Source organism: Melanerpes formicivorus, unplaced genomic scaffold (assembly GCF_026170545.1).
Source record: "Melanerpes formicivorus ecotype bairdi unplaced genomic scaffold, bMelFor1.0.p_v2 SCAF_2, whole genome shotgun sequence".
Lineage (NCBI taxonomy): Eukaryota > Metazoa > Chordata > Aves > Piciformes > Picidae > Melanerpes > Melanerpes formicivorus.
The window spans coordinates 55794245-55819893 of record NW_027142354.1 but is presented as its reverse complement, the minus strand read 5'-3'; the positions used below and the strand labels follow the sequence as shown (position 1 = coordinate 55819893).

The 25649-nt window shown below is 57.7% G+C and overlaps 1 protein-coding gene across 2 annotated transcripts; it reads left to right on the top strand.

Moving 5' to 3' along the window:
* The first annotated feature begins 285 nt into the window (after positions 1–285).
* LOC137453082 (proton-coupled amino acid transporter 1-like) lies at positions 286–23836 on the top strand. 2 transcript variants are annotated; one of them, XM_068162046.1, is made up of 11 exons: positions 286–348; positions 4675–4822; positions 5500–5590; positions 6563–6651; positions 6859–6954; positions 8098–8182; positions 10228–10446; positions 10672–10770; positions 13099–13265; positions 18330–18499; positions 23376–23836. In XM_068162046.1, exons 2-11 carry the CDS (start codon positions 4680–4682, stop codon positions 23642–23644), a joined length of 1428 nt encoding a protein of 475 aa, XP_068018147.1. In that variant the 5' UTR covers positions 286–348; positions 4675–4679; the 3' UTR covers positions 23645–23836. The 2 variants fall into 2 exon arrangements, with proteins under 2 accessions (XP_068018147.1, XP_068018141.1); XM_068162040.1 differs by lacking the exon at positions 286–348 and having other exon boundaries at positions 2754–4822.
* Positions 23837–25649: the final 1813 nt, after the last annotated feature.

The window sequence follows — 25649 nt, the reverse complement described above, 5'->3', positions numbered from 1 at the left end:
GACGGATAAGGCTCTGAACAACCTGCTCTAGCTGAAGATGTCCCTGCTTAGTGCAGGGAGCTTGCACTAGATGGGCTTCAAATGTCCCTTCTCACCGAAACCATTCTACCATTCGTGACAGCAGGACCGCCGGAGCCCGATGCCGCGCCGCACTGCAGTGCCGCGCCTCGTCCGCCAGGCGGCGCCCGCCTCGCCCAGGCTCCAGCCCCGGCTCTCGCCCCGCCCCTCGCCGTCCCCGCTCCCTGTGCGCGGGCGCAGACGCCGCGGTCAGCTGAGCGCGCTGTCACGTGAGGCGCGGCCGAGGGGAGCGGGCCCGGCGGGGGCCGCGCAGCGCGGGGCGGCGGCGAGGTGCGGGGCCGGGCGGCACCGAGCGGGGCCGGGCGGGGCCGGGGCCGGGCGCGCCGGGGGCAGGGCGGGAGGGAGATGTCAGCTGGCTGTCAGTGTGCAGAGCGGCTCAGGGGTGCAGCGCGGTGCTGGCAGCCCGCAGGGGTGCCCGGGAAGGCGGCGGGAGGGGCAGCGGTCCGCGTGGGTGCGGCGGGGTCCCGGGGGTGCTGGCAGCCCGCGGGGGTGCTCAAGGGTGCAGGGGCGAGCTGGCATCGGGCAGGGGTGCTCAGGGGTGCAGAGGCATGCTGGTAGTCCTCGTGGGTGTTGAGCATGGGGTGCCGTACGCGTGTCCGTGTAGGGTGGCATGCTCAGTGCCTGAGTGGGTGCAGGGGGTGCTGGCGGCTTGCAGGGGTGCTCACAGGTTCCTGGGGGTGCTGGCACCAGGCATGACCGCTCAGGGGTGGGCAAGCACGCTGCCAGCTCGCATGGGTGCTCAGGGAAGCTTGAAGGTGCCGGTAGGACATGGGTATATGGATGTGCATGCAGGGGGTGCTGGCAGGGGTGCCCAGAGATCCCCGCAGGGTGCTGGCAGCCTGCAGCCGGGCTTTGGGGTAGATGCCCAGAGCCCACACGGATGTATAGGTGTGCCTAGCCCTTACATGGGTACCCAGGGATGCGGGCTGGTGGTGCCCAGTGGGGGTGCTGGCAGCCTGTGGGGTTCCCCTCGGAGTGTCTGGGGGTGTTGTGCCGTGGTGGGTGGCACAGCCCCAGGGTGTGAAGTGTTGGTAAGGCTGTGTGGTGCTGTGTGGTACTGTGGGAGGGCGAGTTGGAGGGTGCAAGGAGCCCCAGGCAGCTCTGGTGGGGTTTGAGGTGAGGCTTGTGGGACCAGGGAGGTTTGTGCCTTGCAGCCTTGCTGCAGGGACCAGGCTGTGCTGTGAAGCGCTGGGGAGGTGAGTGTGGGGCCATGAGAGCACTCAGTAACACAGGGACCAGGGGAGTGGTGCTGTGGGGGCACAGCTGGCGTGGCCATCGTGTCTGGGAGGTGTTGTGCTGGTATGAGCACAGCAGCCTGGGGAAAGGCCTTGGCTTCCATGGGGGCAGAGGAGTGGGGCAAGGCAGCAGTGGGGTCTGGCAGTGCTGGCTCTCCCTTGCATGGGTTCCAGGCAGCGCTTTGGAAGTATAAAGGACTGGCCACGCACGGCAGGAAGCAGCAGAGAGTTTCGCTGTGCAGCTCACTTTTTTGGGGAGGTTTCCTGTTGCCTGTTGTGCATCCAGCTGCTGCTCAGCTAGGGAGAGCTGTCAGGGTCAGCAGCAAGTTGTGTCTTGCTTTTGGCTGGTGGCGTGGGGGTTGTCACTCCCCCCAGCTGGCTGCTGGCCGCGATTGAGTGCAGGGTGTGCGGGGAGTGGAGAAAAGAAAAGGCAGCAGGAAAGTGGCTGAGGAGATGGGTTTGAAGTGGAAAGCAAGGGTGGCTGCCTCTGCTCTTTGTGATGGTGAGGAAGTGCTACAGTGGGGTTTTGTTTCAGTTTGAAGTACTCATTAGGTGGATGAGACAAGTTTTGCAGCTTCTTCTGGGCTGCGGGGGAAGCTGAGCGCTGGCTCCCTGCTGCTACGCAACCTTTAATCTAGGCACAAAGAAGGCAAGTCACGATGAATCCATTTCCCTGGCTCTTCAAAGCAAAAAGCAGCCTGGCCTGCTTTGGAGGGGGAAAAAAAAAACCACCAACAAACAATGGAAAGATCGCAGGGAGCAATCAGGCAGACTGATGTAATTGTGTTGTGTTTCATCTGAAGGATGCTGCCGTGGGGTGCTTCAGATGAGATACAGGCTGTCCCCGGGGGGGCAATCCGTGCCTGACCCAACCCTGGCACCCCCTCTGCCTGCTGTCCTTGCCCACAATCAGTTTGGCCCAAGCCTCCCAAGGCTCTCCCATGCCCCTCAGGCCTGCCACCGATGACAAATGGCTTCTAACACTTCCCTTGTGTAAACTCAGGCTGTTGCTTTTCCTCGTCCCTGCCTGGCTGGATGGCAGCGGTGAAGCCGGTTCAGGGCACGATTACGTGGCCTGGCTGCGAGGGAGGAGGCTGGGCAGGAGTGATGCTGCCTTCAGCTCTGGCATGCTTGCCTTGCAGCTGGGCATGCTGCTGCTCTGGCAGCTGGGGTTGCAGGGGACGGCCCAGCCCTGCTTGCTGCCGCCGGTGTTGCCTGGTGCTGCAGGAAATAAAGCAGCGCTGAGGGCTGGATAACTGCTCCCAGACAGTTGGATGTGGAGCAAGCATCCAGAGTTGAGCAAAGTCCTGCTTCCCTTCTGGTTGCAAGCCATTGCAGCTCTTGGCTTGTTTTGGCAGGCAGCAGCCAGGGTTGGAGAGAGCAGTGCTGGGGTTTGGGGGGAATGCCTGGGGGCTCTGGGGATGGAGCAGGACCTGAGTAGCCTGAGCTGAGCTTTCTCTGCTCAGCCAGATGTCTGTGCTGAAGCCACATCCTGTGGTCACTCCTGTGACCTGGCAGAAGCCTTAGGAGCTGCCTGGCAGGAAATGAGCCCATTTGTGGTGGTGACATTTCTCTGCTGCTCAGCCTGAGCCCAGCTCCCCACCAGCACTGGTGGGGACTGGGGCTGCTGGGACAGGGGTGATGCCTGCAGTGTCACACCCCAGAGGAACCCTGGGGCAGGGGCTGAGCCTCCAGGCTATATGGCAGGAGCCTGATAGATAATTTCCCTGTCTCTGGTGCTCCTTCCAAGTGGGAACTTGGGGTGCTGGGTGAGGCCAAGGGGCTGGAGGAAGCAAAAATGCTTTTGGGGGCTGTGCCAAAGCAGCAGGAGCTCTTCAGGGCACGTGTGGGAATTTAGGCATCTGGTGGCTTTCCAGACAAAGGCAGGAGGCTGGTGGCCTTGGTGAGGGCTTGTGGCCTTGGTGAGGGCTTGTGCTGGTGCTGCTGGGGTTTTCAGTGGAGCAAAAGAGCTCCAGGCTGTGCAGGTGCCTCGTCCTGGGAAGCCTTGGGGTGGGTGGTTTGCTCTCAGCCCATGGTCTGTGCTCCTGCCTGGTGGAACATCATCAATCAAGGGCTTTATTCTTTGTATTCTTTTTATTCTTCAATTAAAAAAAGAAAAAAGGGGAAAGAAAGGAAACTTTTCCTGTCCTCCACCAAGCACAAACTGTTCCCATGCAGCAAACTCTGCAGGTTAAAAGCAGTTGCCCTTTCCTGGCCTGGTTCTCTTGATGGTCCCAGGGTGGGGACACGCTGCCAGCATGCCCCTCTTCACCCCTCTGTATGTGCCACAGCTGCCATTCCCTGCTTGACATGCAGTGGGTCACATCCAGGCTCTGCTGCAGGATTCTGAGCCCACCTGTGGGGACCCTGCTTTCAGAATGGGCGCTATCCCACCACACCATCCTTGCCTGCGGGCTGGGGTTTAAGCCCAGCTGGCAGCTCAGCACCAGGCAGCTGCTCGCTTCTTCCTCCCCCCTGCCCCAGTGGGCATGGGGAGGAGAACTGGATGAAAAGTCAGACTTGTGGGCTGAGATAAGAGCAGTTTAATAGTTGAAATAAAGCAGAACAGCTCTCTCAAGGTCGGGTTGGATGGGGCTCTGAGCAGCCCGATGTAGCTGAGGGTGGCCTTGGCTCACTGCAGGGGAGCTGGAGCAGATGACCTACAAAGGTCATTCCCAACCTCAACCACTCTGTAATTCAGTGATTGTAGTCATAATAGGAGTTTTAATGCAGTGAGAGACAAGAAGGGAGGGAAATAGGCTCCAAGAAAGACAAGGGAGCTGCTCACCAGCCGCTGGCCGGTGCCCAGCCAGTCCACCAGCAGGGATTGGGCCCTCCCGGCCAACTCCCCCCCCAGTTCCTATGCTGAGCGTGGTCCAGTGGTATGGAGCATCCCTTTGGCTGCTTGGGGTCGGCTGTGCTGGCCGGGCTCCCTCCCAGCTTCCTGTGCACCTGCTGGCTGCCAGGGCATGGGAAACAAACCCTGCGCTCGGGCTGAGCACTACTTGGCAGCAGCTGAAGCATCCCTGTGTTATCAGCGCTGTTCTCACACTGAATCTCGCACCGAAACAGCTACTAGGAGGAAAGTTAACTCTATCCTGGCCGAAACCAGGGCACTGGGTGTGCCCGAAACGGGGGCAGGAGCCTGCAGGGAGAGCCGGGGGGAAGGTGCCATGCACCTTTGACCTTAGGACATGCCGGCTCCGGGATGGCTGGGGCGGGAGCCTGCCGCCGTATAAAAGCTCTGGAGGAGCCCTGGCTCAGGCAGCGTAAGCTGATCGGTCTGGCACGATGGCTGCTCCCAAGGAGCCCGGGAAGGGGGCTGTTGAGCTGGGCAGCCCTCATGCCGTTCCCCCCGCAGGGACCATGTCCACCCGGCGCCTCCGCAGCGAGGACTACAATGACTACAGCTCCACCGACGTCACGCCGGAGGGCAGCCCCCCCGCGGCCATCAACGGCTTTGGCCATCCCGAGGCCTATCAGCGCTTCGGGGAGACCAATGGGACGACGTGAGTGGCACTTCCCTCCTTCCCCAGCCGCCTCGGCACCTGGGCAGGGTGGTGGTGGCGGCTCCCTGCTGCCTGCCGGCTTTGCTGTCAGGTGGTGGTTTTATGGGGGGCTGTGAGGGCAGAGGTGTTGTCCTGCCCCCACGGGGTGCTGGCATCTAGTGAGCAGCTGTGCCAGGGTTGCTGTCTGCTCTCCAGGGAAGCTGGGCTCTCTGGCAGTGGGCAATGTTTGATGCTTTCCCCAGTATTCCCCTGCTCCTGCTTGGTTTGATGGGGAGCTGTGGTGAGCAAAATGCATGCCCAGCTTCAGAGGGTACCTGGGCATGGTGCAGCTGTGACCTGGGGGTTTCCTCCTGCCTTATTCCCCCAGAAGAATGCTCTCTCTGCCCGAGGGAGACAGGTCCCTTCACCTCAGAGACTTCCTTCCACTTGTGCAGCCCTTGGTGCTGAGCTGTGCCCATGCTGGGTGTTGTTTCAAAGCCAGTTTTTGCAAATGCTGAGTCTTTGTCTCCTCTTTCCCTCCTGCCTTGGCCCCACTGGGCTGAGCTGAGTGCAGGGGACAGGATCTGGACCTCCATGTGCAGCTCAGAGCTGCTGAACACTGAGCAGGATAAGCCATGGCTGCGTGGTCTGAGTGCAAGCATCTGCTGATGGTCATCTCTGTGTCTTCTCTCCTTCAGATGGTACCAGACCCTGATCCACCTCCTGAAAGGGAATATTGGCACAGGGCTGCTGGGGCTGCCCCTGGCTGTGAAGAACGCTGGCATCCTGGTAAGGCAGAGTGACCTCAAGGCACTGGGCAGCTTGCATGGCCAGTGTTGGTGGCCAGTGTCTCCCCACCAAGATGCCTCTGGTGCTCAGCAGCTTGTGGGCTTTACACCCTGGCCTCTCAGGCTTGCTTTGTGTGCTGCTGAGACTGTTGCTGCCTGGGTCTGGAGGAGTTTCCTCTGCTGGGGTCAGGCAGGTTGCTGAGTCCATGGCTCTGTACCCAGCTGGCTGTTACCTCCCTGGCCTCTGGGTGGCATCTCCTCAGGTTCAGCATGGCCTCCACCTTGGTTTCTCCTAGCCTGTCTGTGCTGAGCATGCCTTGTGCCTCCTGAGGGTCCTATGACCATGGCAGGTTACCAGTTAAGGCTGGTGGTGGGAGATGGTGGCCTGCTTCCCTCTGAAGGGTTCTTCATGGGCTGGCCCAGCCTCCCAGCTCTGGCTGTGTGGAGATCAGTGGGTGTCATGCAGCCTGTGGCCACTGCCACCTCTCTCCCTGCTTCCCCCCCCAGTGCTTGGCTCCTCTGTCTGTGTCATGCCCCAGCAACTGCTGTCCCTGGGGGAGGTGGGGGCACCTCACTGCCCTGCTCCACATTTCCTTGCTCAGCAGTGCAGTGTTCCCACAGCTCAGACTGAAAACTGATTCAAACCAAACTCCCTTCCCCTGGCCAGACCACAGCAGCCTCTTTGTCCCCTGTCTAATAGGGATGTGCAAGACAGCTTGAGAAACGATGCTGGAAGTGCTTAGCTGCACCCAAACTGCCCCAGCTTGCTTCCTCTGCACCATTCCTGCCAAGCTTGCATCTCTCTGGGGGGTTACTTGGTCCTGGGGGGTTACTTGGTCCTGGGGGGCTGGTTCCTGGGAGCAGCTCTGGTTCAGGAGTGTTCCCGTGGGGGTTTGTCTGGAGGTGTCCCCCGTGGTGCAGCTCAGCCTTCGGCCATCAGAGTGCAGCCTTCCCCCTCTCTCTTCCCCTGCAGCTGGGCCCTCTGAGCCTGGTGGTGATGGGAGTCGTGGCTGTGCACTGCATGAGCATCCTGGTGAAGTGTGCTCATCACTTCTGCCACAGGTAAGGAGCAGCTCCCCTGTGGGCAGCGCTGCTTCCCTCCCGACAAGCCCTGTGGTCTCTCTGGAGCCTCCTAGCAGCGAGTTGCCTGTGCTGGAGCTTCTGGGCTTTTTCACAGGGGCTGCTTTTCCCCTCAGGAGTCATCATTTGCCTTGGGACTCAGCAGGCAGGGCTGATGTCATGTGCTTTCTTTCTTTCTTCTGTGGCCAGGTTCCAGAAGCAGTTCCTGGACTATGGGGGTGCTGTGATGTACGGCCTGGAGGCCACTCCTGTCTCCTGGCTGCGGACACACGCCGCCTGGGGCAGGTACCTGCTGCCCTGCTCCAAGCAGGGCATTTCTCCTTAAGCCCAGCACCTGCTGGAGAGCAGGAGGCTCAGGGGAGACCTTATTGCCACCTACAACTACCTGAAGGGAGGTTGTAGCCAGATGGGGGCTGGTCTCTTCTCCCAGGTAACCAGTGACAAAACGAGAGGACACAGTCTCAAGCTGCACCAGGGGAGGTTTAGATTGGATGTTAGGAAGAAGTTCTTCATAGAAAGAGAGATTGGCCACGGGAATGTGCTGCCCAGGGAGGTGGTAGAGTCACCATCACTGGAGGTGTTTAGGAGGAGCCTGGCTGAGGCACTTGGTGCCAGGGTTTAGTTGATCAGATGGTGTTGGGTGGTAGGTTGGACTTGGTGATCTCTGAGGTCTTTTCCAACCTGGTCTATTCTGTATTCTGTACTGCAGCCAGGACAGCAGAGCTGGCTGCTCTCTGAGCTGTGTCAGCAGATGAGCACATTAAGTGTTCTTTGACTCACTTGCCCCAAGTGCTCAATGTTCCCTGGGGGATAAACACTGATGTCCTTGACCCCCGGGCTGATGTGGCTTGTACTTAAGGGGTGGGAGAAGTAAGTCTTGGGGTAAGTAACACGCAGAGAATCACAGAATCAATCAGCCTGGAAAAGATCTCAGAGATCATCAAGTCCAACCTAACACCTCCTGACAACTAAACCATGGCTCCCAGTGCCACATCCAATCCTTTTTTGAACACCTCCAGTGCTGGCCCATCTTGTCAGACACCAAACATATCTCATGGCTGCTCCCAAGGATGCTACCAGCCCTGTGGATGGCCCTCATCACACAGATCATGGCCTACCAGGTGCTGGGCACATCCACCCATCCCTGTGTGCAGGGAGCATTGTCCTGCCCAAGGAGGACACTTTGCTCCTGAGGTTGGCCCTGAGCTTAAGGAGGAGATGGGAGTGGGGGACACGGGAGAGCCAAAGGCCCGAGAGGTGGGATGGAGGCATGGTCCTTGAGCAGGAGTGAGCTGAGTGTGCCCTGACCTGCACTCTGAGCCCCTGGGGAGAGCAGCAGCACTGCAGTGCCTGAGTGCAGCCCCAGGCAGCCCAGCTGAGCTGCTTTCTGTGTGGCCTGGCTAACCCAGGGGCCGTTTCCTTCCCCAGGCGTGTGGTGGCACTCTTCCTGATCGTCACTCAGCTGGGCTTCTGCTGTGTGTACTTCGTCTTTCTGGCCGACAATCTGAGACAGGTTGGACTTTGCTCCCTCTGCTGTGGGCAAGGGGAAGGCAGGCTGGGGTGCTGGGGGTGTTTGGGTTGTCCTTAGCTCCCGTGTCACGGTCCTGTTTGCCACCAAAGGTCTGGTTTGCACAGCTGATGTTGTTCAGGAAGGAGCCACCCCTCTGCCTGGGTATTTTGGGGGATTGGTTTTCCTGTTCAACCAGGGCTGGTTTTTCTGAGGGTTCCTGTGGGCTTGCTCCACTTCAAGAGGTGCTGGAGCTGTCTGTATCCCCCAGGAGAAGCAGGGGCTGTTCCTGGTGATAGAAGGCAAGAAAGAAGTGAGAGCCAAGGGACTGTGCCTTTGGTGTCCTGCCCCCCTTGGTTGGTAGGCTCATTGATACTCTGTGTAGATGGTAATGTATGATGGGCACTGAGCCCTGCCATGAACCTTCTGCCTTTCTTGGACCTGTTTACATTCCAGTTTCTTGCCTCATCTTGTGGCTCTGGAGCTTAATTACATCTTTAGGGAAAGAGTTTCCTTCTGCCAGGTGTTGGGAGGAAATAAACAGAAACTCTGAATTGCTCATCTGGCTCCTGTGCTGTAAGAAACACAACAACAAGTCCCTGCTCCCAGCCTCCACCTTGCAGGCACTGCTCAGTGTTCTTCCCCCTGTGTGCTCCTGCCCTGCTCTTGCAGCAGTGGTCTGGTTGCTACCACCATGCCTGTGCCCTTCATCAGCTCTTCCCTGGGGCTCATCAGCTTCAGAGGTGGTTCCCAAGGGAGCAAGAGGGGCTCTGCTGGTGGATGGGAAAGGATGGATGAGCTCTGCCTCTCCTCCAGGAGCAGCAGCTGTGGGGGATAGGCAGTAAGTGGGTGAAGGTTGGTGATCTGGTGCCAACAGCCCTGAGAGTAGGAGAGAGCAGGGTGCAAGCATGGGGCCAGGCTGCTGACCCCTGCTCCTGTGAATGGCCTCTGGCTGCTGTTCCAAAGTGGGCTTCTTTCTCTTCAGGCTCTCCCAGTGGAGCCTGAGGGCTGGCTCAAGCCTTAATGCAAAGCCATGCAGATCCAGCCCATTTGAAACCACAGCTGGGAACCCCCTGGGCTTCAGCTCTGGAGTTTTTGGCATGGAGAGTGTTTCTGGTTGCTTTTTGTGGTGGGGAATAGTGTGTGAGATGGGGAGTGATGGTGCAGGTGGTACCTCAGGCAAAGTGCTGTTGTGCTGGGCAGAGCTTTGGTCTGCAAAATGGCTTTGGAGCAAGCCAAGGAGGGGCAAGCAGGGCAGGCAGGGGCTTGAGCAGTACTGGCCTGCTGATGCAAGTGGCTTTGCACTGCCCTCTCCCACTGAGGATGCTGATTTGCTCAGAAGCTCTTTAGCCTTTCCTCTGGGGCAGGATTTGCTCCAGAGCAGGTTAAATTAATTTGCAGGCAGCCCTTTGCTGCCCTGGGCAGGTGGCTCCTGGTAGCTGAACCAGAGCAGCTGTGGTTGTATAGGGGATGGACAGCATGCCCATGCCCTTGGGAGGGGTGGCTCAGCCACCCTGGCCCTGGGGCAGAGCTGTCTGCAGAGGTGAGGATGTGGCCTAGAGTGCCTTTGGGATGAACAGAGAACCCCAGGAAAGGCTGACTCCCCACGGAGAAAGCAAAGCTGGGGGCCAGCAGTGGCTGCCAGGTGTCTTTGGATGGGAAGAGGGCACTGGGTGACCAAAGGGGTGTGTAGTGTTGTCTGTGTGGTGGTGATGCAAGAGGAAAAGGCCCTTTGAGGAGGTCACCCTTAATGCCTCTTCAGCTGGCCACATGGGCAGCACAAACCAAGCTCTGCCCTTGTCAGGCTCAGCTGCCAGGGTCGAGTGCTCGGAGAGCCTGGGCCAGGGCAGGTTTTGCTGTCTCAGCTCAGGTGCTGGGTCTTGTCCCACCTTTGCTCCTGGCAAGGGATTGCTGCCCAGCTGCCTGATAACCTGCTTGACCAGCTGTGTTTGGCAGTGGGCTGCTGGGGTGATCTTCTGCCCCAGCTGGGCTGAGCTGCCAAGATCCTTGGCTGTGCTGGGGTTCCTCCAAGCCCTCCTCTGCTTCCCCAGGTGGTAGCTGCAGCCAACGGGACCAGCAACGACTGCAGCCCCAACAGGACAGTGGTCATGACCCCCACCATGGACTCCAGGCTGTACATAGTTTCCCTCCTGCCTTTTGTGGTGCTGCTTACCTTCATCCAGAACCTCAAGGTCCTGTCCATCTTCTCCATGCTGGCCAACGTGGCCATGTTTGTCAGCCTGGTCGTCATCTACCAGTACATCGTCAGGGTAGGTGCAGATGGATCCCCTCTGCCCTCCCTGCCATGAGCCTCTCTGGGGGGGCAGGGGGAGCTGAGCAGGGAGGTGTTGGCCCACTCTGGGGGGCTGCTCACGCCCGTGGGTGCTTGCCCTCTGCTCCGCTGGGCTCTCCCTGCCGCTGGGGCTGCCACAGGCAGCGGGCCAGGCCCTCCCCACCCTTCCTGCATCTGAACTCTGGGGGGGGCTTTTTTCCAGGACATTCCTGATCCCCGGGACCTTCCCCTGGCAGCAGCCTGGAAGACCTACCCTCTGTTTTTTGGCACAGCCATCTTTGCTTTTGAAGGCATCGGGGTGGTAAGTCTGGGCGTGCGGCAGCAGGGAGGCTGCGCAGGAGGCCTGGCCCCTGCTGGGGCTTGCTGAGCACCTGCTCTGCTCTGCAGCTGTGTTTGCAGGGGAGCAGGAGCCCAGCTTCTGCATGATGCCCTTAGCTGTAGCCTTCAGGCTATCTCCTGTTGCTTCCATCTGAGGCTAGAGGAGCACACCCTTCCAAACCTCAGGAGGTTGGTTGCATGCTTTGCAGGTGGCTCTGTCTGGTGGTAGCTTGAGCTCTGCTGGGGCTGGCAGCTGCCTTTGGCTCTGCTGGCAGACCTGCAGATGAGGAATCACAGGACATTAGGGAATGGAAGGGACCTCTGGAGGTCATCCAGTCCAATCCCCCTGCCAGAGCAGAATCACCTAGAGTAGGTCCCACAGGAACACATCCAGGTGAGTTTTGAATGTCTCCAGAGAAAGGAGGCTCCACAGCCTCTCTGGGCAGCCTGCTCCAGGGCTTTGCCATCCTCACAGTGAAAAGGTTTTTCCTTATAGAATCATAGAATCAGTAAGGTTGGAGAAGACCTCAGACATCATCAAGTCCAACCTGTCACCCAACACCTCCTGACAACTAAACTATGGCTCCAAGTGCCACATCCAATCCCTTCTTGAACACCTCCAGGGATGGGGACTCCACCACCTCCCTGGGCAGCACATTCCAGTGGCCAGTAACTCTTGCTGGGAAGAACTTTCTCCTCACCTCCAGCCTAAACAGCTTGAGACTGTGTCCCCTTGTTCTGGTTGTTCACATAAGGAGCTCTGCTCCAGCTTGCTCCCCGTGCCCCTTGTCCCTGTCATTGGGCATCACTGAGCAGAGCCTGGCTCCATCCTCCTGATGCTTGCCCTTCACAGCTTTGTAAACATCATCCTGAGCTGGATGGATCCTGCAGCTGCCCAAGTGGGAGGCCAAAAAGCATGCCACCAAGAAGGGTGAGCCATCCCTTCCCACCCTGCTGCAGAGGCACAGAGCTCTCCCTTTGGCAGGCCCCTGGCCCCAGCCCGCTGTGGGGCCGGATCTGCTTGTGCCTCTCCTAGGAGATGCTGGAAATAGAGCATCTGTGGCTGTGGAAAGAAAAGCCTGGGTGGGTGGTTGGAGACCTTCATGGCTCCCCAAAACGTTGTGGGTTGTTTCCAGGAGCTCCCTTCAAAGGAGGGGGGGGAAGAAAGTTGTTTTCATCTCTTAATTTAAGGTGGCTGTGTAAACACCAGGCTGCAGGAGGCCAAATCCACTACAGGAGTGTTTACTGGCTGCTGTGCCCAGGGCAGAGGGCTCTTGCTGGCAGCAAGATGCTCTCTTCCTCTCATGACTTGGAGGTGGAGAAGCAAATAAAAAACACCCTTCTCTGCTCCTGCCTCCTCCCCAGCTCTGCCACTGTCTCTCTTCTTGGAAACCTCACCACCCAAGGACAGCTATAAAAGTGTTTGCTGAAGGTCTATATTTGACAGCAAGTGTTAGTAGTGTGGAGGTGAAGGACGTGCCTCTCTCCTTCCTGTTTTTACTGTCCTGCCTGCTTGAAATCTGGCCAGGGAGACTTTGTGGGAGAGGAGAAAGCACCTTGGCCTTTCCAGGGTCTGCTGGGGAAAACCTTACTGCTCTCTACAGCTACCTGAAGGGAGGTTGTAGCCAGGTGGGGGTTGGTCTCTTCTCCCAGGCAGCCAGCACCAGAACAAGACCACACAGTCTCAAGCTGTGCAGAGGGAAGTTTAGGCTGGAGGTGAGGAGAAAGATCTTCACAGAAGGAGTAATTTGCCACTGGAATGTGCTGCCCAGGGAGGTGGTGGAGTCCCCATCCCTGGAGGTGTTCACAAAAGGCTTGGATGTGGCACTTGCAGCCATGGTGCAGTTGTCAGGAGGTGTTAGGGAATAGGTTGGGCTTGATGGTCTCTAAGGTCTTTTCCAACCTGGTTGATTCTATGATTTAGGACAGTGGGCCCATCCCATTGGGCATGGCTGTGCTGTTTGGGGTGCAGAGTGTCGTGCACCCAAGGTGTGGGATGGATGGCATCACCCCAAGGCACCAGGTGCTGCTGAGCTCAGCTCCTGCCAAGGGGAGGGGGCAGGTCCAGGTCCCTTTGTTAAGGTGAGTGACCCTCCCCTGGGCCTGCCCTGCTGAGCTTTAGGGTCCCAGATGGGAGCAGAGAAATCAGATCTGCAGTCCAGCAGCAGCTCCTTCAGCTGGATCCATGTGTGACCCTGCCCCCCAGCACGGGGGCTGTGCTTGGCCACGGGGCTGCCTCCGCTGCTTCCCGGGGGTGAGAGGAGCGAGGGCAACTCGCAGCTCTCTCCTCCTCCTCCTCCTCTTCTCCCAGGTGCTGCCACTGGAGAACAAGATGAAGAACCCTCGGCAGTTCCCAGCCATCCTCTACGTGGGCATGGCCATTGTCACCACCCTCTACATCAGCCTGGGGGTCCTGGGCTACCTGCGCTTCGGGGCGGACATCCAGGCCAGCATCACGCTCAACCTGCCCAACTGCTGGTGAGACCCCTGGGGAGAGGAGGGGCTGGGGGGGGAGGAAGGAGGCTCTCAGCCAGGGAGGCAGGAGAGGGGGCAATGGAGGACGTGGCTCCTTAGAGGAACTTCCCTGGGGAAGCTCAGGGAGTCATCAGCCATGCCCTAGCAAAGGCATCCAAAGGAGCTTGACAGAGCTTGTCTCACTTGGCCTTGGCTCTGCAGGTCAGGCTGCTTTCCTGGACTCTTTGGTGGTCCAGGCCTGGGTAGGTGCAGCTCCTGCCTTTCCCTTGCAGCTCCTGCCTTCCCCTTGCAGTTTCCTTTTCCCCCTTCCTTGGGGACTAAGCAGCTGTTGAACACAGCACCCATCTGACCATGTTAGGAGGTTGTTGAACTGTGTGACAGCTGCAGCTCTTTGCCAAGGGAAGCACATAGAAAACTAAGCAGAAGCTGGGATCCCCCTGAGAGGCTGAGGTGTGCTGTCTCCATGTGTGGGCTGCATTCCCTGTTTGCAGCCCTGGAGCTCAAACTCCCACTGCTGGGCTCCATGTTGTGCCTGGATACAGGTTGTCTCAAGCCAAGAGTTTGCCTGTGAGTTCTGGTGCTGTGAGGATACCCCTTCCCTCCCATGGGGGCTGAGCTCTGCAGCTCCTCAAACCTGTCTGTCCTCCTCTGGGATCTGCTGAGGCTTCCTGAGCTGCTCCACTCACTGACTGGAGCCCTGCAGAGATACACAAGGCCTGAGCTCCTGCCTGCTTTCCTGGAGTGGCTGTTTCTTTCCTTTTGAGTGCATGGGCTTTCATTTCTGCTGGATCTGTGTTGTGATTGAACTGCTGGATGTGGATGTTGGTGTGGCAGAAGGTCCTGCTCCTGCTGAGAACCTTGCATCGGCCCCTGCAGTGTCTGGGAGCTCTGCCAGGCCCCTGCCTTTGGTGAGGATGGATGGGGCTGATGGAAAAAGGTGCCTGTGTCGTAGGGAGATCTGAATCCCACTGCCAGGCACAGTAGGTGTGAATGCCATCTGCTCAGCAAGCTCAAGTGAGGGGCTGGAGTGCTGCTGCTTGGCCCTGGAGGTGTTCAAGAGGGGATTGGAGGTGGCACTTGGAGCCATGGCTTAGTTGGTCAGGAGGTGTTGGGTGACAGCTTGGACTTGATGATCTCTGAGGTCTTTTCCAGCCTTATTGGTTCTATGATTCTATGCTTCCCCTGAAGGTGGGAGGCAGCTCAGATCCAGGGCTTGGGCTCTGCCTGGCACCAAGTCACACCACAGCCTGTGATGGCTGCTGCCCTGTGCTGCTGCCCTTGGGGCTGCTGTGAGCAGCTCAGCTGTGTTTGCTCTGAAGGATAACAACATTCCCTGAGAAGAGGGCAGTGGGATTTCTGTGGCTTGCTGGCCTGTTTCCAGTGCATGTTTCTGGGAGTATCCATGCTTTCTGTCCCAAGACTTTTCTGAAGGAAACTGGGGGGTTCTTCAGGCAGGGAGAGGAGCCAGAAGCCTTTGGAGGCAGCAGCTGGGGAAGCCCAGGCAGGCAGCAGGAGCTGGGCAAGGCTGTGCTGTGCACACAGAGCGCTTTGGTGTTTGTGCTTGTTCCTTCTGGCAGAATGTTTGGTGGAGGCTGTAAATGTGGGGCTTGGAAAAGAGTTACCTGAAGTGAGGGCTGAGATTCCTGGGCTGCAGGCCTGACTGCTGTGCTTCCTGGGCAGGAAGCTGCAGGTGATGGGTGAAGACTCGCTCTCCAAATGAGTGTTTGGCTCATCTTCTTTTGCCTGGAGGTTTTCTCCCGGGTGGTGAAAGGCATTGGGTTGTAAAGGCTGTGGATGAGAAGCCATGGGGCTTGCCTGCAGCGTGGGAGACAAGGTGAGGATTCTAGCAGAGGTGCTGCAGCCTTCCTTGGCTGTAGCCATGGCCTGGAGGTCACTAGAAGAATGCGTGAGGAATCGTTGAGCTGCAGGGTGAGTGAGGACATCCCAGCCTCATTGCACCATAACCACAGCTTCCTCAGTGCCCAGTGCCAAGGCCTAACCATGGCCTGTGAAATACTGCAGTGCTCTGCAGAAATCCCTCCTCTCAGCCTCAGAAGGGTTGCTTCACCCCAGCATCTGCCGAGTGAAGCAGCGCTGCAGCGAGGGGCAGGCTGCCTGCGGCCGGCTGCGAGCAGATGGTGACAGGGTTTGTGGTCAAGAGGAGTGCAAACCATTTCTTGCAGCTAGCTGGGATGGTCTGGCCTGGCTAACAGGTGGTTGCTGTGGCTGGCAGAGCAGTTCCCCTCCAGGGCCCTGCATGCATCAAGGCTGGAGCTGCCCCCCTTCATTTCAGATGCCCTTGGAGCGTGTCATCCTTGTGCCCGAGCTGTACCAGGTGGTAGCCAGCGTTCTGCTGGGTCTTTTCTAATGCCATCTCTCAATCAGGAGCTGCCCTGCAGCATTTTATGGCTTTACAGCATCATTTAACTGAAAACACAGTGATAAGATATGCAGGCCCTGGGGTAGGTGGCTCAAGGCTACCAGGTGCTGGAGGCTGCTGTGCTCTGGAGTCATGCGTGGGTGCACATATGCACTCTGGACTCTGGGCAGCTTTCTCTTTGGCTTGCCAGTGGGATTCCAGGATCACTTAGCTTGGAGAGGTCATCAGAAAAGTCCCCAAGCTGATCCACCTGCTCAAAGCAGGTCCAGAGGAGAGCAAAGAGACTGGTGAGGGGGCTGGAGGGAAAGTGGTGTGAGGAAAGGCTGAGGGAGTTGGGGGTGTTCAGCCTGGAGAAGAGGAGACTTAGAGGGGACCTTATTACCCTCTACAGCTGCTTAAAAGGAAGTTGTACTCAGGTAGGGGTCAGGCTGTTCTCCCAGGCAACCTGTGACAGGACAAGGGGTCATGGTATGAAGCTGCACCAGGGAGGTTTAGGTTGGGCATCAGGAAGCACTTCCTCACAGAAAGGCTGCTTAGGCACTGGGATGTGCTGCCCAGGGAGTGGTAGAGTTGCTATCACTGGAGGTCTTTCAGAAAAGCTTGGCTGTGGCACCTGGGGACATGGTTTAGCTGCTGTGGGGCTGCTCCCTTCACACCAGACTGTAGGTGTTTAACATTGCATGGAGCCCTGCCTCTTGCTCCTAGCCTGGCTGGCAGCAAGGGCTTCCTGCACCCCTGTGAACTCACTGTCAACTCAGAATCCCTTCAGCTGGAGTCCACACTGGAGTTCCAGCCTGTCCAGTTCAGTAAGGATGCCCTGGCCCTCTGCCAGCACAGGAGCATGGCTGTTGCTGTTATCAGAATGCCCCCAGGCACAGCAGGGCAAGGTGATAAGCAGCAGAGCAAGCAGAGTAAGCAAAAAGCAGCCTGTAAGGTACAGTGAAGGGAGCAAGCCCCATGGCAGGCAGGAGCCTGCTCAGTGACAGCTCAACAGCCACAACAGCCATGAATTCCACCTGGTGCTTTCCCTTCCTTATCTTGCCCCTTCTTGTGCCCAAAAGGACTCTCAGGGCTTAACCCCAGCTGGCAGCCACTCACTCACTCCCCCCTGGAGGGGTGGGGAAGACAACTGCCAGAGTAAAAGTGAGCAAACTTGTGGGTTGAGGGAAAGAGTTTAAGAGGTAAAGCAGCGTGGGCAGGCAGGGGTTCAGCCACCTTCAGGAGGGCAGGGATCTGGCACAGGGAACCATAGAATCAATAAGGTTGGAAAGGACCTCAGAGACCATCAAGTCCAACCTGTCACCCAACACCTCATGACTAACTAGACCATGGCACCAAGTGCCACATCCAATCCCTTTCTGAGCACCTCCAGGGATGGTGACTCCACCACCTCCCTGGGCAGCACATTCCAATGGCCAATTGCTCTTGCTGAGAAGAACTTTCTCCTCACCTCCAGCCTAAACCTCCCCTGGCACTGCTTGAGACTGTGTCCTCTTGTTCTGGTGCTGGTTGCCTGGGAGAAGAGACCAACCCCCACCTGGCTACAGCCTCCCTTCAGGTAGTTGTAGAGAGCAATAAGGTCTCCCCTGAGCCTCCTCTTCTGTGGCCCTGAACATCCTCCCCTTCCTCCTTTGGTGAGTTGGGGTCAGCTGTGCCAGCTGTGTCCTCTCCCAGCTTGTGCACTCCCAGCCTGCTCACTGGTGGAGTGTGGTGAGGAGCCTTGATTGTGTGTTAGTACTGCTCAGCAGTAGGGGAAACATCCCTGCAGCGAGGCAAGTTCACTCTGCACAGCCAGCACAAGCTGCTCAGCCTCTCTGAGGTGTTCTTCATCTTCACTAGGGTGGAGGAAAGGAGAATTGTTTTCTTCCTTCAGCTGAGGGGCTGGATTTTGTTAGTGAAGGCCAAGGTGAGGAAGCTGTGGGGTGGCTGATGGCTGCAGCTTCCTCCTGGGTCTCTGGGCAAAAGTCAGGACTGCAGGCTCTGGGCAGCACCAGTGCTGCTGGGTGTGGGGCTGTTGTCTGGTGGGGGCAGTGATGAAGAAAGCCATCCTCTGGCACTGCAGACCTGCAGAGTCCAGCCTGCTCAGGTGGGGAGGTGGTGCAGATTCTCTATCCCTGCACAGGGAGCAAAGTGCCTGGAGGAGTTGTTGCTTTGCACAGCCCAGGGCAGCGTGGCACACGTGAACATCTAGAAAGGCAGGTAGGTGCCTCAGCTGGTGGAGAAACAAGGTAGGCTCTTGGTCCTGTGGCCAAGGGCACCTCAGCCTTCCCTGTGCCTTTGGATGGGTTAGCAGCAGGGCAGTGGTTTGTTGGTTTGGGACTTGGTTTCCTTGGTGCTTGGTGTCTCTGTCCAGACAGCTCTGAGGCTCTCTGCTCGCCGGTGTTCCTGGGGGGGAAGCAGCACTCCAGAGGCTGCTGGCCCAGCTCCTGGCCTGCTGAACCCCTGTGCAAAGCCAGAACTGAAGCCTCTGGTCAGGTGTGAGGGCATGTGCTGCCATGGCTTGCAGGTTGCTCAGGAGAGGTCTCTGTGGCCTGAATGCATCACCTCTGATTTTTCCAGGGAGCCTTCCGGAGGGGAGACCACGAAGGTCCTTCTTGGCAGTGTTCCCTTCCTGAGTTCTGCCATCGATGGGGCAGGCTCTGGGGTGAGAGCATGGCTCACTGGCTCTCCCTCCTTCTTGTCTGCAGGCTGTACCAAGCTGTCAAGCTGCTCTTCTCCTTTGGGATCTTCTTCACCTACGCCGTGCAGTTCTACGTGCCGGCCGAGATCATCATCCCCCCGCTGGTGGCGCGCGGCCCGGAGCGCTGGGGCTGGCTCATCAACCTGCTCCTCAGGGTGGCCCTGGTCAGCCTCACCTGTGAGTACAGAGCAGCTGCTTCTGAGTTCTGCCAGGCTGTGCCACCTCCTTCCTGATGTGGGCTGGTGGTGCCTTCACCCCTTGCCTTGCTTGAGGCAGTCATCAGTAGCTTTGCAGGTGACACCGAGCTGGGGGCAGGAGGTGATCTGCTAGAGGGCAGAAGGGCTCTGCAGAGGGACCTTGGCAGGCTGGACAGATGGGCATTCAACAAGTCCAAGTGCTGGGTCCTGCACCCCATGCTACAGGCTGGGGTCAGAGTGGCTGGAGAGCAGCCAGGCAGAAAGGGACCTGGGGGTAGTGGTTGACAGCAGCTGATCATGAGCCAGCAGTGTGCCCAGGTGGCCGAGAAGGCCAAGGGCATCCTGGCCTGCATCAGGAACAGTGTGGCCAGCAGGAGCAGGGAAGTCATTGTGCCCTGTGCTCTGCACTGGTTAGGCCACACCTGGAGTCCTGTGTCCAGTTCTGGGCTCCTCACTTTAAGAAGGACATTGAGAGACTTGAAGTTGTCCAGAGAAGGGCAACAAGGCTGGGGAGGGGTCTGGAGCACAGCCCTGTGAGGAGAGGCTGAGGGAGCTGGGGTTGCTTAGCCTGGATTCTATGATTGCATGAATGCCCTCCCAGCAAGGGGTCTCCTGCACCTCGCTGCACCTCAGAGCAGAAGCTGCAGGGGTCCTCTGCCCTCTCTTTTGTGGGACTGCCCTTCCAGTCATAGAATTGTCAGGGTTGGAAGGGACCTCAAGGATCCTGTAGTTCCAGCCCCACTGAGGAGTAGTAAACTTTCCACATCACCTGGAGGTGGCAGATCCCTGTGGAGCCTCATGCCTGGGATACTCCTGGTGGCACCTCCAGGAGCCCATCGAGTCCCATCGAGCTTTGCAGGGAGCACTCCCAGCACCTGGCCCAGCCCAGGGCAGCCCAGCCTGGAGCTGTTCTGCACAGGCAGCCTGCAGCCAGGCTCCTTGTGCCTGTGTGATGGGGACATGGCTGCAGAGGGGGTGCTGGCTGCAAGGGAAGGGGTGTCCTTGTTGCAGGAGGTAGCACAGCAGAACACAACTGACAGCACTGCAGGAGCCACAACTACAGCCTCAGTGTGCCTGTGGCAGCCTGCTGGGGTGTGGAGCATGCTTCAGGGCAGGTCTTGCTGGAAAGGAGTGGAGCAGTTCAGGTGCAGGAGTATCAGATTTTGAGCTGGCTAAATCCTAGCTGTTGTCAGCACAGCTGAGATGCTTGACTGAGCTCAGATGCTTGACTGAGCTCCTGGGCATCAGCTGCTGAAAAAGAGCTTTTCTCTGTGGCTTGATGCTGCTGATGCACCAGAGTTGAGCATCAGGGACCTGGCTCTGCATCCCAGCTGGCTTTGGTTTGGAAGTGAGAGGAGAGTGGTACTAACTGGAGGGGGTGGAGCTGACAGAGCAGGGTGCTGCTAGTTTCTGGGCTCTTGCTTGTAATGGGCCAGAAGTGCTGCATTAGCAGATGCAGACCAAGCCCCATCTGCCTGTGCAGAGCTCCTGATGCCCACTCTGCCCTGATGCCTGCAGCTGAAGGGACAGTGCAGGGATGAGATGTTGCCATGCTCCACCTTGTGCTGTGCTTGGGCTCAGAGCCTGCCTATGGGATGGGAGCTTCTTCTGGGGGACACTGGGGTGTCATTGGCCAGGGAGGTGAATACTTGGAGTGATGGCATGGCTTTAGGCACCAGCAGTGGCTCTGCCCTCCCATCTGGGGGTTGGGAGGCAATGCAAAGTGTTGGTAGGAGGATGCTGGTTCCTTTGTGCCTCCTCCCCTTTCCCTGTGGGAGATGGCTCAGGCTGCTGGCAAAGATAAAAGCAGCCGGGGGAGGGAGGGTGGGGGGGGGCTGCATGAATATTCACCAGGTGATTGTGTGGCCACAGAACAAGCCCACATCATGGCTTTGGCTTCCAAGGAGAGGATGCAGTTGGCTGTATGGGTGTCTTCCAAGCTTAGACTTCAAAACCAGCCCAGTTGAGAAGCCTTTGAATTATAGCTGCGGGAAGCACGACCGTTGCCCCCCCAGGCTGAGGGCTGCAGCTGGGGCTTCAGTTCTGCTTGCTTTGGAAGGAGGAAGCTTAACAATTGTGTTCACTTTGGGCCCCCAGAGTCGTTTGGGGTAGGCTGAGGGTGCTGCTGGTGGTCAGCTGCTGTGCTCTCCCCGCAGGCTGCCGGAGCAGGGACGCTGCCCGAGGCAGAGAGCTGGCAGAGCGCTGCCTTAGCTCTGGGCAGGGCTGAGCACTGGGCTGAACTTCATCCAGGTCAGCTCAGCAGGCACCTTTGCTGCTGCTCCCCATGGTGGAGGGATGGTTTGCCTCTAGATGGTAGCAGAGCAGGGGTGGTGGTGATGTGCAGCAGCATCTCCTGTTGGTGTCTTGGCCTGCTGTCAGTCTCTCCTGCAGTGCTGTGGGTGATCTTTGGCTCAGGGAGGCTCCAGCAGCCTGTTTGGGCTGCAGCTGATTGCCAGGGAGCAAACAAAGTCCCTCCAGTGAGGATCCTTGAGATGTCCCTTCTCCACTGAGGCTGTAGCTGCCACAGTGCTTGGTGTCTCCTTATTCTAAGCAGAGCTTTCAAAGCAACAAATCAATCAGTTTCTTTCTCTTGGTCACTTGGGTTGAGCACTGAGTCTGCTTTGCTTGCAGAGGATGCTCTGTTGGGCAAAGCTCTCATTGCCTTTTCCTCAGCCTTCCTCTGACCAAACAGCAGCAACCACACTTGAGTGCTGAGGGTGGGGAGCTGGCTTGGTCTGAGTGCTGCAAGGGGCACTGCTCTCAGTTGTGAAATGGGACCTTAATGGTCCTTTATTGCAGATCTGCTGCCCACATGCCAACACAGTGATGCCCTGAGAGGAGCCCAGAGCTGGTGGTGGCTGTGGGCTGTTTGGAAGGAGAAGGAACCCTCCCTTCATCCTCCCCAGGCTCAAAGCAGAAGGATGGGGAGTAGGAGTATGCTGGAGGTTGCTCTGCTGGGCAGGAGTTGTCAGAAGCCTCCCAGGGGATTTTCCTTGGCTGCAGCTTTTCCCTAGCAAATGTTCTCCCTGGGGCTGTGCTGCAGGTGCTCAGCTGCTGGAGCTGCTCTAAACACAGGCAAGCCACAGGGATTTCTTTGGGCTGGGGGGGGTTGGCTTTCCCCTCCCATCCCCTGCTTTCATGGGGTTTCTGAGGCTTTAAGGCTCCCCAGGTGTGGGGAGCAGGAGTGCTGGCTCTCAGGAGAGGGGGGCTGGGGATGCCAGCAGCTGCTCTTCTGCCAGCAGCATCTCTTTGCTGGGGCACCCAATGTGCTTGGCCCTGGGGCTGGCTGTGGGGGTGCCCAGGGTGACAGAAAGGCTTTGGTCTGGGTGCTGCCCTTGAATTCCACACAGCAGAGGAATTGCTTCTTGTTGGGGGGAGCTGCTGGCCAAATGAGGAGCTCTTGTGTCAGGGAAAAGGGAAGAGGTGTGATTCCAGCAGATCACAGCATCACAGGATGTTAGGGGCTGGAAGGGACCTCCAGAGGTCATTGTGCCCAAGCCCCCTGCCAGAACAGGAGCAGAGAATCCAGTGCAGGTCACACAGGAACACATCCAGATGGGTCTAGAAAGTCTCCAGAGAAGGAGACTCCACAACCCCTCTGGGGAGCCTGCTCCAGTGCTCTGTGACCCCTGTGATGACCTCCCCATGGTGGGGCTGGCAGGGGGGTCATAGAATCATAGAATTAATAAGGTTGGAAAAGACCTCAGAGATCACCAAGTCTGACCCAACACCTCAGGACTGGACTTGATGATCTTTCAGGTCTTTTCCAACCTTATTGATTCTGTGATTCTGTGACTAACTAAACCATGGCTTCAAGTGGCCAGTGGCAAGAAGGCCAATGGCATCCTGGCCTGCATCAGGAACAGTGTGGCCAGCCCGAAGAGGGAGGTCATTCTGTCCCTGTACTCAGCACTGGTTAGGCCACACCTTGAGTACTTTGTCCAGTCCTGTTCCCTCGGTTTAAGAAGGACATTGAGACTCTTGAATGTGTCCAGAGAAGAGCAACAAAGCTGTGGAGGGGTCTGGAGCACAGCCCTACAAGGAGAGGCTGAGGGAGCTGGGGTTGCTTAGCCTGGAGAAGAGGAGGCTCAGGGGAGACCTTCTTGCTCTCTACAACTACCTGAAGGGAGGTTGTAGCCAGGCAGGGGTTGGTCTCTTCTCCCAGGCAGCCAGCACCAGAACAAGAGGACACAGTCTCAGGCTGCGCCAGGGGAGGTTTAGGTTGGATGTTAGGAAGAAGTTCTACACAGAGAGAGTGATTGCCCATTGGAATGTGCTGCCTGGGGAGGTGGTGGAGTCACCATCATTGGAGGTGTTCAGGAGGAGACTGGATGGGGTGCTTGGTGCCATGGGTTAGTTGTTTAGGTGGGTTGGGTTGGGTGAAGGGTTGGAGGTGATGATCTTGAAGGTCTCTTCCAACCTATTCTATTCTATTCTATTCTATTCTATTCTATTCTATTCTATTCTATTCTATTCTATTCTATTCTATTCTATTCTATTCTATTCTATTCTATTCTACCCTATTCTATTCTATTCTACCCTATTCTATCCTATTCTATCCTATTCCTATCCTATTCTATCCTATCCCTATTCTATTCTATTCTATTCTATCCTATCCTATTCTATCCTATTCCTATCCTATCCTATCCTATCCTATCCTATCCTATCCTATCCTATCCTATCCTATCCTATCCTATCCTATCCTATCCTATCCTATCCTATCCTATCCTAATCCTATCCCTATTCTATTCTATTCTATTCTATTCTATTCTATTCTATTCTATTCTATTCTATTCTATTCTATTCTATTCTATTCTATTCTATTCTATTCTATTCTACTCTATTCCCCTCCCCAGGCGTGCTGGCCGTGCTGATCCCGCGCCTGGACATCGTCATCTCGCTGGTGGGCTCCGTCAGCAGCAGCGCCCTGGCCCTCATCTTCCCCCCGCTGCTGGAGATCGCCACCTACTACACGGAGGGGATGCACCCCCTGCTGATCGCCAAGGACCTCCTCATCAGCCTCTTCGGCTTCGTGGGCTTCGTGGTGGGCACCTACGAGGCGCTGGTGGAGCTGATCGCTCCCGCCGCCGCCGTCGTGAACACCACGGTGGTGATGGTGCAGTGAGGCCGGGCCGGGGGCTGCTGCTCCCCCGGCAGCGCTCCTTCCCCTCCGGGCTGGGTTTGCTGCCTGAGGGGATGGCGCTGCCCGCCCCGGCGCCTGCCCGGCTGCGGCAGGGCCCGGTGCGAGGCTCCAGCTGGGGAGCTGGGATCCGGGCTGGGGCGGTGCCTTCCCCGGGGGGCATTAGGTGGTGCAGCAGAGCCGCCCCCCTGGCCCCTCTGTACATAGTCACCTTGAGAAGGGAGGAGTCCTGGGGAGGTGAACTTGGGTTTCATTCTTTTTTAACCCCCAACCTTTCTGTATTTCCCCAGCCCCTTCAGTCGGGGGGGGGGGGGGGGGACACAGGGGCTGCTCTTTTTTGTGCCAGTTTTGGGGTTTTTTTTTTGTGTTCCCCCTCAGCACTTTATTTTTACAGCAACAGAGAAACCTCAGCTCAGGTTGGAGAGCGTGGAGCTGCCTCCTCACCCCAGCCTTGTGGGGAGGGCTGGCAGAGCCTGAGGTGTGGAGCATCCCCGGACCCCCCAGCTCTCCCGTGGTAGGATCCCCAGCCCTGAGCATTGGCTCCTGCTGTGCTCTGGCTCTGCTTCCAGCCACCTTGGGGGCTGAGCAGGGCCTGGAGCTGGGCACCTCCTTGGCCTGGGAGGGCTGGCTGAGCTTTCAGTTGTGACACTTCATTTTCCCCACCCGGCGCACACAGCTAACCTGTGGCTTTTGGGAAGCATTGAGGCACGTGGGGAGCAGCTGGGCCCTGCCACAGCAGGGGTCTGAGCTGCTCTCCTTGGGCTGGGAGCCCTCTCCCTGCCAGGGTGGGGTGTCCCACGTGCTGCCCACATGCCCCAGGAATGCATCACCTTGTTTACAGTGCCCGAGCTGGCCCCGGTGCACTCCGTCTGCTTCTGCAGGCCGATTCTGAATGTCGAATCACACACAACACCCACACCACCACTCTGCATTTCTGTTCCTTTTTCTTTACTCTCTTCTGGTCCTGCTCCCTCTGCATCCTCTGCCTCTGCCCCAGCTCCTGGGCCCTGGCAGGATGCAGCTCTCTGGCTCTTCTCCCTGTGCTCCTGTTGCTTCCTGCATCGTGGCTGGTGCATGCCTGGGGGGGTTGGTCCCACTGCACTGCTGCTTTTCTTTCTTCTCAGTGAGCCCAGCTTCCTCCCTGGACACTTTCCTTGCCTTTCTGCTGGATTTCTTTTCTTTTTAAGACAAGGGAGCAAATGCATCCTTCATGGGATGCCTTTTCCTAGCCCTGTGGAAGGGTTTGGGCTGAGCCACCACTCGGTGATGCTGTGTCTGGGACAGACTCCTCCCTGCCAGTGCAGAGGCTCCCAGATGCTGGCAGCGTGCTGGCTTCCTTCCTAGAGCCTTTACTGACACAGCTGTGTCTTGCTGGGCAAAGGCTGCTGGTGTGGTGGGGAAGGAGGAGCTTGAACACAGCACTGGTGAGCTAGCCTCCCATCTGTGATGGAGGAGGAGTGAGGCCTGGGCGTCCTTTCGGTGTGTGACCCACTTCTGGGAGGAGGAGACTCTGCAGAGTGGTGTCCCTGCAGCCTGCCTCCTCCATGTGTGGTGTTTTCTGTGTCTGGCTGTGTGTCCTCTTTGCTGGCTCTGCTTTGGGTGCCCCATGCCAGGGTGTGGACCCAATGGCCAAGTGCTGAACAGGTCTGTGGCTCCTTTCCAGCCCCTCACCTGCTTGCTGCATCTCTTGGGGCTCCTCTTGTCTACTCTGATTCTCTGCTGGTGAAGGTTTTGGCATGCTCTGGCTTCACTTGGTCATGAGCAGAGCAAAGCTTTAAGTCAAATCCTCCTTCTGGAGGACACTGTAAGGAGACTTAGGGGAGACCTTCTCACTCCTCACAATGACCTGAAAGGAGGTTGTAGCAAGGTGGGGGTTGGTCTCTTCTCCCTAGCAACAAGTGATAGGGCAAGAGGAAATGGCCTCAGGTTGCACCAGGGGAGGTTTAGGTTGGATATTAGAAGACACTTCTTCCTTGAAAGGGTTCTCAAA

What these genes read in the sequence shown, in the direction of transcription:
- LOC137453082 (XM_068162040.1), top strand. Translation starts at nt 4,605, where the DNA reads ATGGCTGCTCCCAAGGAGCCCGGGAAGGGGGCTGTTGAGCTGGGCAGC. An exon ending in ACACACGCCGCCTGGGGCAG is followed by an intron (nt 6,955 to 8,097) that starts GTACCTGCTGCC and finishes TTCCTTCCCCAG; the next exon opens with GCGTGTGGTGGCACTCTTCC. An exon ending in CTTTTGAAGGCATCGGGGTG is followed by an intron (nt 10,771 to 13,098) that starts GTAAGTCTGGGC and finishes CTCTTCTCCCAG; the next exon opens with GTGCTGCCACTGGAGAACAA.